Source organism: Ictidomys tridecemlineatus, chromosome 11 (genome assembly GCF_052094955.1).
Source record: "Ictidomys tridecemlineatus isolate mIctTri1 chromosome 11, mIctTri1.hap1, whole genome shotgun sequence".
NCBI classification, from domain to species: domain Eukaryota; kingdom Metazoa; phylum Chordata; class Mammalia; order Rodentia; family Sciuridae; genus Ictidomys; species Ictidomys tridecemlineatus.
Genome location: NC_135487.1, coordinates 76,007,961 through 76,023,223, shown reverse-complemented (window position 1 = coordinate 76,023,223; position 15,263 = coordinate 76,007,961). Strand labels below are relative to the sequence as shown.

The 15,263-nt window shown below is 34.9% G+C and overlaps 1 protein-coding gene across 2 annotated transcripts in view; it reads left to right on the top strand.

Moving 5' to 3' along the window:
- The window catches only part of Dipk1a (divergent protein kinase domain 1A), a 105,546-nt gene that overhangs the window by 25,365 nt on the left and 64,918 nt on the right, over positions 1–15,263 (top strand). The window contains exon 1 of one of the 2 annotated variants that reach the window (XM_078026740.1): positions 14,598–14,690. The exons of the other annotated variant lie outside the window; for it this stretch is intronic. Within the exon in view, the coding sequence (XP_077882866.1) occupies positions 14,631–14,690 (60 nt within the window). The 5' untranslated portion in view covers positions 14,598–14,630. Of the gene's footprint in view, positions 1–14,597; positions 14,691–15,263 lie in introns of those variants that run through there. 2 annotated transcript variants of the gene reach the window in all.

The window sequence follows — 15,263 nt, the reverse complement described above, 5'->3', positions numbered from 1 at the left end:
GGATAGAGATATATTTAACCTGATTTAAACATTACATAATATATACAGGTATTGAAATATCACATGGTGTCCCATTAACATGAATATTAGTTAAAAAATAAGTTTCCTTCCTTCCTTTCTTTCTACCAGGGATTGAACCTAGGGGCACTTAACCACCAAGCCACATCCCTAGCTCTTTTTTATATTTTTTTAGGGTCACTGAATTGCTTAGGTCCTTGCTGTGTTGCTGAGGCTGGGTTTGAACTCATGATCCTCCTGCCTCAGCCTCCCTAGTCACTGGGATTACAGGCTTGTGCCACAGCATCCAGCTGTAAGTTTGCTTTAAATAAAACAAAACAAAAAGATATGGTATCACTTTTTTTTTTTTAAGAAAATCTTGTTTAATAGCAACAGTTTGTTTTAGTAAAAAAAAAAGAAAAAAACTAATTAGCAATTTTGTGCCTTCTTTCTATGGTTTATAAGTCAAAAATATCTTTTCTACTTTATTCATAATGCTACCCACACTTTGGTTTTGATCATACTTCTTTCCTATAAAATATTTTAAATTAATATAATGACTTGCTTGAACGTTTCATCAGCTTTTAAATAGTCTTAGTGAAACAGAAAGACTCATGAGAGAGTTTATTCTCCTAGGACAGAGAAGGGATAAACAAGGCTTTTTAGTCTGTGATGGCAGAATGGTTTGGTGAGTTTAAAATCCTTAATTATTATGCTTTAAGCAACAACTTCATCTGCTTCTTAGCTTTCAAGCAGAGTTCTTCCTTTGATACATTGTGTTGTTATTTTGGTGTCTGTCATTTTGCTGTTACACTTTTCCTCATCAAAAAGTATTCACTCTTCACCTCCATGTAGTCCCTGTGTGGTGTTGATATTATGAGCTGCAGATGCACACTGACTTTCATCTTCAAATTTGGGTGCACTTTTCAGAGTATGGAACATGAATAGTTTAGGGAATTTTGAGATGTTTTTATTCTTCACATGCTTTTTCCTAACATTGCCTGGTCTGAGAATGTGTCTGTGATAGCATCTCAGCTCTGTTTTCCCACCTTATCTTGCACAGTTGTCCCTCTCCCACATTTGTAAAAGAAAGGCAGACTGCTCATCCATCTCAGATCATTGCCCTGGATGAGAAATCCACCAGAGCCAAAAACACCGGACAACTGGTGTCTGTGTTAAGATAGAGAATGACTGAATAACAGTATCTGGGAGGATGACTGGATAACTGTTTCGTTTGCAATTCAAATAATTTCTAATATTTTGCTGTAAACAAAACAGAAAGAAGACTTAATTGAGTTATCTTCTAAGTCACTAATAGATCATTAATGTATTTTTGGTGGTAGATTACTGTTACTTTTGTCAAATAACTCAAAAAGATTTCAAAAAGTTGAGAATTGTTGTAATAAGACTTGCATTCTCAGTTTTACATTAATGTGAAAAAGGTTTCTTACTACTTAAAGTTATAAGAACAAAAAATTAAAATAGAAATGAAGCTAAAACCTCTTTCATTCTAGCAATGAAAATGTGAGCTAATCAAAGATGTGAAATTCTTACCCATCTTTTGTTGTTATTGATATTTGGTTTTATTGTTTTGTTTTGTTTGTTGTTGTTGTTGTTTTTGTACCAGGGATTGAACAACCAATGTGGGCCCTTAGCCACTGAGCCACATCCCTAGCACATTATATTTTTTATTTTGAGACAGGGCTCTCACTAAGTTGCTGCGGCTGACCTTGAATTTGTGATCCTCCTGCCTCGGCGTAGGAGCAATTGGGATTACAACACTGCAGCCAGCCCCATCTGTTTAAGACATGGTGTGTGCAATGAAGTTTTTCTTCTTACCTGTAAGAATTTTTAAAAATAAAACTTGTAGCCAGGTGGGTTGGCACACACCTCTAATCCCAGCTACACAGGAGGCTGATGCAGGAGGATTATAAATTCCAGGCCAGCCTGTGCAAGTTAGTAAAATCCTGTCTTAAAAATTAAAAGGAGCTGGGGATATAGCTCAGCAGTCAAGTGTCCCTGGTGGGTTCAGTCCCCCAGTACTGGATAAATAAATACATAAACACATACATACATACATAAATAAATAAATAAATAAATAAATAAATAAATAAATAAATAAAAGCAAGGGGCAAATAATTTGCAAATTCTTTGGAGAGATCCACAAACAAAAATTGTTTTAATAGCATAATATTTTCTCTGATGAAAGGGCTACATTCCAAAAGGATACTTTTTTTTTTTTTTTTTTTTAAATCAAGGGGCTGGGATTGTGGCTCAGTGGTAGAGCGCTCATCTAGCATGCATGAGGCACTGGGTTCGATCCTCAGCACCACATAAATGTAAAATAAAGATATTGTGTCCACTTAAACCTAAAAAATAAATAAATAAAAGAAATAAAAATCTTAATTACCAAAGATAATTGAAATATTAAAAAATTTGGGGTTTGTCTGTTAAGGGGTAGGATTGTAGTACCAAAAATCCAGTAAATAAATGAGAATACAAAATATGTCACTAGAAAGATTTAGAAAAGGAAAAAGTTGTGTTGTACTATCTTAAGGTGATGTTATTAGCCTTAAATGCCTGTGTTTTTAAAATCAAGGATAGGGGTTATGTTTATTTATTTATTTTAATATTTTTTTAGTGCTGATGGACCTTTATTTTATTCATTTATTTATATGTGGTGCTGAGAATTGAATCCAGTGACTCACACATGCCAGGCAAGCGCTCTACCACTGAGCCACAACCCCTGCCCAGGGGTTATGTTTAAATAGGTGTGTTTAGTAGCCATGCTCTATATAGACTAAGGACAAAAAGGAAAGGAGGGGACGGAGAGAGAAGAGCTGGGTTTTTAGCAATCTGTGTTAGGTAGGGTAGGGAGACAAAGGACATTCTTTTTCATACCCAGAAACCACCTTTGAAGGACTCTAATAGGTTTACTTTTAGGTAATATATGGTTCTATCCCCGTACTGTCACAAAAAAAAAAAAGAGAAAAAGAAAGAAAGAAAATCTATGTGCTTGATGGTGTTCCTCCTCCTCCTCCTTTTCTTTACAATGCTGAGGCTAATTCTAGGCAAGTGCTCTACCACCGAATTACACTCCTAACCACTCTCCAATCTTCTTAAGTGGGAGGTTAGACTTCCATTTCACCATTATGTGGCTTAAGATACAAGTACTTGTGGGATTATATTGTAGTGTAAATGAATTTTAGTCATTTGGTAAATGTAAATCATGTATGATTACTTTCTAGTTGGCAGAGGAGAAGAATATGAAAGAAAGAAGTATCATGGGGAAAAGATGATATTTGTGAAGGTGGGAAAGCAAAGGGTTAAGCTTTAAAGGCTACAAATAGAAGCAGAAATGAGATATTTTGGTCTTGCTAATGTAGTGCTTCTAGTGATTTATAAATTTTATAATTTTCAAAAATATTGTTGACTAGTAAGAAATTTGTATTTCTGAAGGTTAATTAACCTAAAATAGATGCTATTCAATTAGATCAATGTAAAAATGGCCCATAGCTAGATCTACCTAGAAAATGTGGAAGTCATTATGTTATGTAGACTTCCCTAAGGAAATTAACCAGACAAAATGATAGTATTGAGTTACCGATGTCTTACATAACAAGTGTTTTTTATTAAAGTAATTTTTATTTAAAGAAAAAAGGAAAGAAATCTAAGGTTATATGAATTTAAGATTAGTACTATGCTTTAGCATGAGATTTTATATATGTAATTTGACCTGTATCAGGTTCTTTTTTTCATTTTGAGCCTTATATTTTCATTTATTGAGGAGATGATGATGATGATGATGATGATGATGATTGATGGAACATTTTTTTTCTTAACTCCCTAATAACTATCCTGAGAGAATTGACTATTTAGAGAGGAATGCTTTTGCAGGGCATGGTGGCCCCCACGTGTAATCTCAGATATGTGGGAGGCTGAGATAGGAGGATCACAAATCCAAGGCCAGCCTGGGAAACTTAATGAAACCCTGTCTCAAAAAATTGAAAGAGGGCTGGGAAGGTAGTTCAGTGGTAGAGAGCGCCTGGGTACTGGGGATGAGGAGTGGGGGAAGTAATGCTTATACTTTTGTTTCCTCATTAAATAATATGATATCTAAAATTTATAAGTTTTCTGCATGACCTTATAAAATTTTTTGTATGCTGGACATAATGACACAGCTTAGGAGGCTGAGACAGGAGAATCACAAGTTCAAGGATAGCTCTAGCAATTTAGCAAAGTCCTTAGCAATTTAGTGAAACCCTGTCTCAAAATAAAAAGGATGGGATGTGGCTAAGTGGTTAAGCACTGCTGAATTCAATCCTAAATACTTAAATAAATAAACAATAGAAATTTTTGTATGGCCTTCTATGTTGAACTCTTTCCTATTTTTAGAACTCTTTAAAGTCTGATTAGTATAATGGCCAACATCCTCTTTCAAGTTGATTGTTTATTTGTCTTTGGTGTATGTTTAGGATTACCTTGGAAAAATCAATATATATATATATATTTTGGTTGTTGTCGTTGCTATTAAGAACTTTTAACATACCCATTATGTGAGGATTTCTAAAAATATATGTGCTAGTTTTTAAAAATTCTTATATTGAGTAGAGAAATTTTTATTGTATATAATAGCTGCTATAACAAATTACAGAATCACACAATTTCTTTAATTTTGATAAATAGATGCATGTTATATAAAAAAGCTTCTAAAATTTTTATAAAATTTTGCATAAGAGAACAGTTTATTTTGATAATTTAGGAAAGGGCTTATAGGGAATAACACAGTGGAGATATAAATGTATATTATGTATATTTATTAAACAGGTCCACATATGATTTTTACCCCTGCATCTACAAACACTTTACAGAGAGATGTTAGTAATTAATATATCTAGGTGGGATGTCTTTAATCTATGCCATATAGCAGGTGGAGATATAGTCGGTTCAACATTCCTCTTCCGCTGGGGAGGTTGTGATCATAACACCATCAGGAAGCTACTTCATTATACATGCAGAAGTGGGAAGTAGCCCTCATTCAGAATTTAGGATTGTGACTTTGTGTTAAAAACTCTTCAAATATTGGCAAATGTTTTCTCTCTCATATAAAGAATGACATTTAAATTTCAAATGACTTTCATATTCAGTAGTTTAAAACATAAACTTAGAAATTCCTGAAATGAAGGATGATGGAACTGCTTATCAGGTGTGATCTAAAAAAAATTTTTTTTCTTTTCTCTTTTTTAAAGAGAGAGTGAGAGAGGGAGAGAGAGAGAGAATTTTAATATTTATTTTTTAGTTATCGGCGGACACAACATATCTTTGTATGTGGTGCTGAGGATCGAACCCGGGCCGCTCGCATGCCAGGCAAGCCCAATACCGCTTGAGCCACATCCCCAGCCCAAAAAATTTTTTTCAATATTTATTTTTTAGTTGTAGTTGGACTCAGAACCTTTATTTTATTTATTTTTATGTGGTGCTTAGGATTGAACCCAGGGCCTCATACATGCTAGGCACACACTCCACCGCTGAGCCACAACCCCAGCCCCTCAGGTGTGATTTTTTTTAAAGATATTTTTAAAGTTGTAGTTGGACACAATGCTTTTATTTTATTTATTTTTATGTGGTGCTGAGGATCGAACCCAGCGTCTTGTATGTGCCAGACGAGCGCTCCACCGCTGAGCCACAACCCCAGCCCCTCAGGTGTGATTTTTAACTATGAAATTGATAATACAATCAAATATATGTCCATTTTATGTTGCTATAATAAAATACCCAATGCTGGTATACTTTATAAAGAAGAGAGGTTTATGTAGTTCAGTTTTAAAGGCTGCAAATCCAAGATCAGGCAGTTCCATTGGTTCAGGCTTTGCTGAGGGCCCCTTTCTCTGGATTACAGTGTAGCTGATGACATCGTGGTGGGAGTGTACACAAGAGGGAATGATTACATGGCAAGACAGGAAACCAGAGTGGGAAGGGGCCAGCCTTGCCTTTTATAATTTACTCTCTCAAGAATTTATTAATCCCTCCTGAGGGCATTGACCTTAGTAGCCTGTTCACCTTCCACTGGGCCCCACCTCTTAAAGGTTTCACAACCTCTCACATCTCCACCCTGGGGGACCAAACTTTCAACATACGAACGCTTGGGGAACCCTTGGCATTGACCTCTGACACAAACCAGCATTACTTTTTTAAGTTTAGGATTTTCTGAGTAGAATGAGTTGAGTGTTGATTTTCTCATAGGTACCCTATCTTCAACATGGTGAAGTATCTGCTACTTACTGAATAGAAAAGTATCTTTTTATAAGATCAAAAGCTAATTAAAGATCAGTAGTCTAGTCAATCAAATTTTTTCCTACCAGTCTGAACTGTATTAAAGCTTTGTTAGAAATTATATTAACTAATCAATACTGGTTAGCATAACTCTTGAAAAAAAATGCACTTTTTGGGAAATTTAAAGAATTGCAGACACCTGTACACAATCAAGAACCTTCTCATTAATCCTGATTTTTGGCAGTATTGCTTAATCTAGCCCTCATTCTTCCATTATGGCCTAAGTAAGACACTGAATGTTGACTCCTTTGAGACCACATGGCCAACTGCTAAAATTCAAGACATTTTTATAATAAGCCTATGATGGTATGGGCTCTCCGTTTGGGTTTGGATGCCCAGTTTTCATTCCTTAAGAGACCAGGTCCTCTACAAACAGTGGGGCATGTTCTGTTCAGATCTGGCCTTCTAAAGTAACTGGACAAAAGCCAAAGAATATTATCATCACTCCACGCTGGAAAAGCCTGTGTGACAGCGAAGCAGTATAAACAGTGAAGAACATGAGCCTGGGAGTCAGACAAGCAGGATTCAGATCCTGACTCTACCGTGTGTGCAGTCTGTTTTTAGACAATGTGCTCAGCCTTAATCCCCTTAACTGTAAAGCTGTGAAAGTAATGAGAGTATTATTTCATGAATTATTATGAAGACTAAATGAAGTAATATATGTATATATGCATATATACAATATACTTTTCTCTGTGTATAACTCAATGATAAGTTGGGATGGAATCATTCCTTTCTAATGCCTTTTTCTTTTCTTTTTTTTTTTTAGTTGTCAATGGACCTTTATTTATTTATATGCAGTGCCAGGAATCAAACCCAGTGCTTTACACATTCTAGGCAAGTGCTCTACCACTGAGCCACCACCCCAGCCCTCTTTTTAATTTTTATTAAATCAGAAAAGAGCAAATTTCTTCTATCAGATTATTACCAGATTTCCAATTCTGTGAAGCAATGAGCTTCAGGAGAGGTTAATTTGGGGTTATTTTAAAATCAGTTTCATGACTAGCCTTTGTAGTACACTTTGGAATTTACCAAGGAGGGACTGGGTTTTATGTGAAAAGCCAGAACCATAACATGAAATAGCAAAAAAAAAAAAAAAAAAAAAAAAGAAAAGAAAAGAAAGAAAAAAGAAAAGTACATATATGGTTCTGGGGTTGTGGCTCAGTGGTAGAGCACTTGCCTTGCATGTGTAAGGCACTGGGTTCGATCCTCAGAACCACATAAAAATAAACAAATAAAATAAAGGTATTGTGTCCATCTACAATTAGAAATTTTTTTTAAAGAGAAGTACATATACACTTAAGAAATAAATCATTATAACAGTGCTCTACAAGTCCCTCTTATTCTTTTGTCCATCACTACAACCCCAATTTTTAACAGAAATCTCATCTTGCTTGTTTTTGTTTTTTATATAAATGGATTTGCCTTTTATATAAACTTATGTATTTTTATTATTAACATAGAAATTATATGTAACTTATATGTAAATCATTTGTCAGATATATTATTGTCCTATCTTCCAATTTTGTGGATTGTATTTTGTACATTATCTTTTGGTGAACATGAATTCTTGATATAATCAAATTTTTTCTTTTTTTCTTTTATGGTCAGAGTTTTTATGTTCTGTTTCAGAGAACACAAATACTTTAAATACCATAAGGTCACAAAGACATTTTATGGTTTTTCTCTGAAAACTTTATTGCCTTACCTTTCACATTTAGAACTGCAGTCTATCAGGAACTGATTTTTAATATCATGTAATTAGATTTTGTGGGGGGGGTGGGTAACTAGGGATAGAACTTAGGGGCACTCGACCACTGAACCACATCCCCAGCCCTATTTTGTGTTTTGTTTTGAGACAGGGTCCAACCAGGCTTTGAACTCTCAATCCTGCTTGCCTCAGCCTCCCAAGCCCACTAGGATTATAGGCATGCAAACACGCCTGGCTTGTAATTAGATTTTTTAAAAAATATATTTATTTACTTTTTAGTTGTAGTTGCATACAATACCTTTATTTATATGTGGTCCTGAGGATCCAACCCAGGGCTTCGAACATGCTAGGCAAGTGTTCTACCACTGAGCCACAACCCCAGCCCCTTGTAATTAGATTTTAAGATACTCTTTTTCCTCAGTTGGATTATCAAATAATCTAGTGCTGAGGTTTTTTTGAAAAGCAGAATGGATACTTTTGGTAATGGTCATTCACCACTAAAATCAATTTCAATTCTGGCCCACAGGGAGGCTGAAAGACAGTCTTGAGGCCTCTTTTTCTTCCCTGATTTGTTAGGTAGTCTCTACCAAATAAAGCAGATAGGGATTTCATTTCTCACACTCTGCTAGAGTTAGGTAGAGGTATAATATGCAGCAACTGTGAAACAGTACTTGCAAATGATTTATGATGGGTTTGTCACCTATTAATGTTCTAAGAAGAAGTCAAAATGATTCAAAAGAGATCTGACAATATCCAGTTTGGGGCTTTATATGAAAAGGCTAAAAAATTAAGATTACTAATAATAATGCCTTACATAAAAAGTACTTTAATTAATATTATTTCATTTTGATCTTTATGCTAACTAGCATTGTAAGGTTTTCAAGACAGGTATTATTGTCCCAGTTTAACGGAGGAAAATACTAGTCAGATCAGTTAATTAGGTTTATAAATAATTTGGTAAAACTAATACCAGTTGTGTTATTGCCCTGATCCAACCATCTTTACCAAACAGTTCTAGACAAACTGACCCAGAGAAACAGGATGCCCTCCCAATTATGATTTATTCTGTTAAAAGGATATCAAGCTTTAATATTTAATATATATATATATATTTTTAGGTCTGACAAATTAGCTGGAACTTGTGGGGGTTTTGGCTAATAAAGCTGGATAATCTCACATTCTCCTGTTTTCTTACTCTTGTGACCATTATTGGATTATCTCTTTATAATGCCTCAATCCCTTTTTCTGGTACCTTATAAATTAATTTTTCTCTTTTCTGTCTATTAGCTAAAAGACAAAGAGCCTAAATACAATTAAAGTAGACATAAAAACTGGCAAGAACTTCATAGGACTTAAAGGTCATCAATTTTGCATGATCCTACTCAATTGCAAACTATTGGACTGAGTTTGTATTTTTGCTTTTCCAAAGAGAAGCTAACAGTGAATTGCAAGCAATGGACATTTATAGTCTGTTTTAACTAATTGATGTCTAAAGTATTAGAAAAGTTAAGGTAGACATTGTTTCTATTAATGATAAATTCCTTTTTCCTCCAAAATTCTCCAAATGACCTGTTCATTTAACAGGCTCAAATCATCCAGGGCCATATATAATGGCACTCAATAAATGAGTAGATAAGGGGCCAGAGATATAGCTCAGTCGTAGAGAGCTTGATTAGCATCTGCAAGGCCTTGGGTTTCATCCCTAACTCCAAAAACAAAACAGAACACACACACACACACACTCACACACACACACACACATCTGTAAAGGGAAATATGTAATTGAAAAATCACATTTAGAAACCATCTTAGTAAAAACTGATTAAGAATCAATGCTAAAACTAGTAGGTGAATGAAAATAGAAGGGAGAGCAATAGATTGAAGGAGAAGAAGGAGGAACAGGAAAAGGAAGGACCTGCCGAATGAAATTGACCAAATTATTCTGTGTACATAAATCAGTAGACAGAGTTCTTGGCATCTCATAGAAGTAGATGGTACTTGCTAGGAAGGTTCTGGCAGAACTGGACAAAAACAGCTATTCAGAGCCTTCACTGTCCCCCCTTCAGGAAAACTATACTTAGGTTTTCAAAACCATCTATTTAGATAAATGAACTCAGAAAGATGTGTGATCCAAATCTCTCTAACTTCAGCTGGGTACTACATTCTCCTGAAAATACTGTTTTTCTCTCTGACTACGGAGAGCCAAATGTGCAACTTTTTTTTATAGTAGAGATGATGTTTCCTGTGTTTTAACTTCTTCCATTAATTGGGTATTGGGGCAAAGTTATAAAATAATAAGGATGAGATAAAGATCTTATCCTTTAAAAAAAAATTTTTTTTTTGGTGGTTGTGTATGGACAGCAGGCCTTCATTTTATATGTTTATTTTTATGTGGTGCTGAGGATCGAACCCAGTGCCTCCTATTTGCTAGGCAAGCGCTCTGCCACTGAGCTATAGCCCCAGCCCAAAGATCTTATCCTTGAGTTTTCTGTAATTATATTTTAAATAATGAGATTAATTTTAGTAATCTGGTTTCAGCTTGTTTTACAAAGGAGGCGGAAAGAGGCACAAGTCACATAACTAGTTAGTGTCAGAACAAAGACTTAAATCTTGATCTTGTGACTTTGATTCTAAGGCTGCCTCTCCTTTTCAATATATTGGACTACAATTTTTAAAGAATGTTTCAAAGTTTAAAGATTCAGAATTTCTTGGCTGGGGATATAGCTCAGTTGGTAGAGTGTTTGCCTTGCATGCCCAAGGCCCTGGGTTCAATCTCCAACACCACACACACACACACACACACAAAAAAAAAAGATTCACAATTTCTTAACTGTGGTGTTTTTTGTTTTGTGGTACTGGATCAAACCCAAGGTCTTGCACCTAATTATGTTTTAATGGTTTCTAAACCAGTTCTAATCTCATTTTGCTTCGGTGACTCTGGGACTTCAAATGCATAGTCTTTTTTTTCTTTTTTTTAAACTATTATGTAAAGGATCTTGCAAAATAAAGTATATTGTCATTAAGAGAAAATACTGAATGGAAAAGAATATGACTTTGAAGGTTTTTTTTTTAATGCTCTTTTTTTGGGGTGTGGGGTGGGGAGATTTTTTGTTTTTATATTTAGTTGTTGATAGACCTTTATTTTATTTATTGTACCTGGTGCTGAGAATCAAACCCAATGCCTCACACATGCTAGGCAGGTATTCTACCACTGAACCACAACCCTTGCCCTGACTTTGAAGTTTTAAGATGACTTAGATAAAGAGTTTAAACATGAGCAATATGTTCTTTTTAATTACTTAGAAGGTACTATTGTTTAGCAGAGAGGTTGAAAGGTTGAGATTATGGAGAGTCTCAAGACCTGAATTTTGCCCTGTTAACTAGCTATGTAATTTTGGACAAATGACCTACCTTCTCTGGGCTTCAGTTTGCTTATAAAGAAATAGGCTTGAAATTATTACTGTCTCTTCAGTAAATAATTCTCATTATTGCTGTATATGGGAAGTTAGGCAGAGCGAGTTTATTGTCAGAAGTCTTTGGACATGAAATGATCTGTGCCTAATAGCCTTCATCTTGACACTACTAAATAACCACAGACCAGCCAACCAGCCATCAATCTCCATCTGTAGAACAGTCCATGTATAGCAGTCTGGAGAAGTGCCAGATTTTGTTTTTGCCAAAAACTCTCTTGGCAAATCTGTATCCCTAGAGATGTCTGTTTAATTTTGTGGTGCAGTGAATGCTTTAGCGAAAAAGAAGAGGAATGCTGAGCTATTTGATTCTGAATGTTCCCGGAGATAGCTTGTGTTTATTTGTTTCCATACTATCTGTGTTTCAAGATGTTTTGAGAGTGGAGGAGAGCCAAAATGAAACGAAAAGATGAAGGTGAGAAATCTTCTACAGTGTAAGCTAATTGTGGAAATGAATTTGAACAGTGTGTGGATGTTTACACAAATTGAAAACTTCTGATATAAGTATGTAACATTAAATATCTAGCCAGACTTGTCATTTTAGACTTTCTTGTTTGTGTGTGTGTGTTTTTTTAAATTTTAAACCAGTCTTGTAGCTTTACAACTGTTATAAAAACTTTTATGAAAAATTGGCACACTGAACTAGAAATTTCAAAACTATCCTATTGTCTTATATTCTGGAAATAATATCAAGTATTTTATTGAATAAGTTCTTCAGTGTTTTTAATGCATTCATAAAGATCTCAATTTAAAATTAATTTGTTTGAGAAAGTTTACTTGGGGACCCAAAGCTATGTGTTGAAAATTAAATACCTGAATTTCTTAAAATATAGAGACAGATTCAGCTGAAGTTGCATTTAATTAAGATATCATTGTGTTTTACCACTGATCTTCATTCTTTATCTTAATTCTTTCAGTCTTTCAAATACCTTTACATCTTTTCTTCTACTTCCTTATCCATTTATTGAGAAATCGTAATCATTTTACTTTCATAATACCTCTCAGATTTTATCCTTGATTGTGGCTGACCCATCAGAATCCAGGTGGGGTCTAGATTGCTGCAACATCTTCCTAACTAGTGTCCTTGCTCTCAGAATTCCCCTTGAAAACTATTAAACTAACATCCAGATTAATATTCTTTAGACATCAGTTTTGTGGCTATACATTTGTTTAGAAATCTTACAACTTTTTCATCCAAGTGTTGGTATTGCCAAGCATTTAACACCATGAACATGTGGACTTGTTTTTAAATTTTAAATTTATTTATTTATTCTAATTTGTTGTACATGACAGCAGAATGCATTTCAGTTCATAGTACACATATAGAGCAGAACCTTCCTTGTCCATCCAACTGAATTAATTAGCAAATATTGTTGTGTTCATCTACACTTGAATTACTGTTAGGATAAAAATAAGTCTAGTTGTTTGTCAGTGTATATCAGTATTGATGTTAACACATCCAGGATTTTTTTTCCATTTAGAAATTTGTTCTACTCCATTCCATTCTACTGAAATTGATCTTGCTAATTTTATCCATGTTCTCTTTATTGCCAGGTTGATCAATTTTCAATCCTAATAGTACTTTTACTTTATTATTTTTAATGACTTTATATACTACAGACCATGGCTTCCTCTTTTATACTTTTTCCTTCTTTAGTTTGTAGGTATAGATACTTCTGTTTTCTACTTCTTAGATTTTTTTTTTAAGGAACCAAGTTTTGGTTTGGTTAATCTTTATTTAAGGTTATTTTCTATTTATGAGGTTTTATTATTATTTTTTCCTTTCCTTCTACTGACTTGAGTTTTTCTAACTTCCTTTTCTAACTTCCTTAGTTGTATGTTTAGCTCTTTAATGTTTTAAAAATAGACTTTACTTTTTAAAGCAGTTTAAGGTTGACAGCAAAATTGAGCAGTGCAGAATTTCTGTATGCCCTCCCTCCCCACAAGTGTACAGCCTCTCTCACTGTCAACTCCAGCACCAGAGTGGTACATTTGTTACAATCAAGGAACCTACATCAATATGTCATTATCATCCAAAGTGTATAATCTACATTAGGGTTCACTCTGGATGTTGTACATTCTGTGATTGTGAGAAATGTCTAATGACATGTATGCATCATTCTGGTATCATATAGAATAGTTTTACTGCCCTAAAAATCATCTGTGCTATGCTTATTCATCCCTTTCTCTCCAACCCTAGCAACCACTGATCTTTTTACTGTTTCCAAAGTTTTACTTTTACCAAAATATCATATTAACTGGAATGGTACAGTATGTGACTTTTTCAGATTGGCTTCTCTCACACAGTAATATGTATTTAAGATTCCTCTGTGAGTTTTTTTGTTTTCTTTTATGGTTTGATAGTTCATTTCTTTTAAGTGCTGAATAATATTCCATTGCCTAGATGTACCCGAGTTAGTTTGTTCATTCACTTACTAAAGGATGTCTTGGTTGCTTCTAGGCTTTAACAATTAATTGGAGATTTCTGAGCTTTGTGCTCATTTTTTTTCCTGTAAACTTAAAATTGCTCTAAAGTAAATTTTTGAAAATAAGAAAAATTAGTGTTATGGTTCAGATATTAGGTGTCCCCAAAAAGCTCATGTGTGAGGCAATGCAAGGAAGTTTAGAGGTGAAATGATTGGGTTCAAGAGCTTTAACCTGATCAGTGCATTAATCCATTGATGGGGATTAACAGGGTGATAGCTGTAGGCAGGTGGGGTGTGGCTGGAGGAGGTAGATCATTGAGAATGTGCCTTTTATCCCTGGTGAATGGAGTTCTCTCTGCTTCCCAGTAGCTATGTTCTAAGCTGCTTCCCTCCTCTATACCTTTCTGTTATGATGTGCTGCCTCACGCTGACCCAGAGCAAGAGTCAGCCATCTATGGACTGAGACTTTTGAAACCATGAGTGCCAAATAAGTCTTGTCAAGTCTTTTGGTTGCAGCAGTGAAAAATCTGATTAAAACAAGTGGCTGTCTCCCAATTCCTTTATTCAACAAACATTTGTTAAATGCTTGCTATGTGCCAAGCAAAGAGTGAAGTATGGGAACTAAATCATTGTTTTCTCCAGGGATATGTTCCAAGACCCCCAGTGGATATGTGAGACAGCAGAAAGTACTGAATGCTGGATATAAACACTGTGACACGGCAAAGTCAGCCCAGTGATCAGGATGACTACCAGGTGACTAGGAGGCAGATGGCATATACATTCTGGATGTGTTGGACAAAGGAATGATTCATGTCTTGGGCAGGACGGAGCAATACTACTCAGAACAGCACATGATTTGAAATTTACAGGCCAGGCTCGATGGTGTATGCCTGTAATCCCAGGACTCAAGATTGTAAGTTCAAAGCCAGCCTCAGCAATTTATCAAGCCCTTAAGCAACTCAGCAAGACCCCGTCTCTAAATAAAATAGAAAAAAGAACTGGGGATGTGGTTTAGTGGTTAAGTGCCCCCCGGGTTCAATTCTTGATACAAAACAAGCAAAAACCTTACAAATTGCTTTTTTTTTTAATTTTCTTTTTTATTTCTTTTTTTTATTGGTTGTTCAAAACATTACAAAGCTCTTGACATATCATATTTCATACATTAGATTCAAGTGGGTTATGAAAATTTTCTATTTAATATTTTTAGGCCCTAGTTGACCTTGGGTACCTGAAACTAGTACATAGTCTAGTGGAGAAAATAAATCACTTGGAATGATGTTTGCTGTGTTTGAAGTATGTTTAGAGTGTTATAGGACCCCAGGAAGA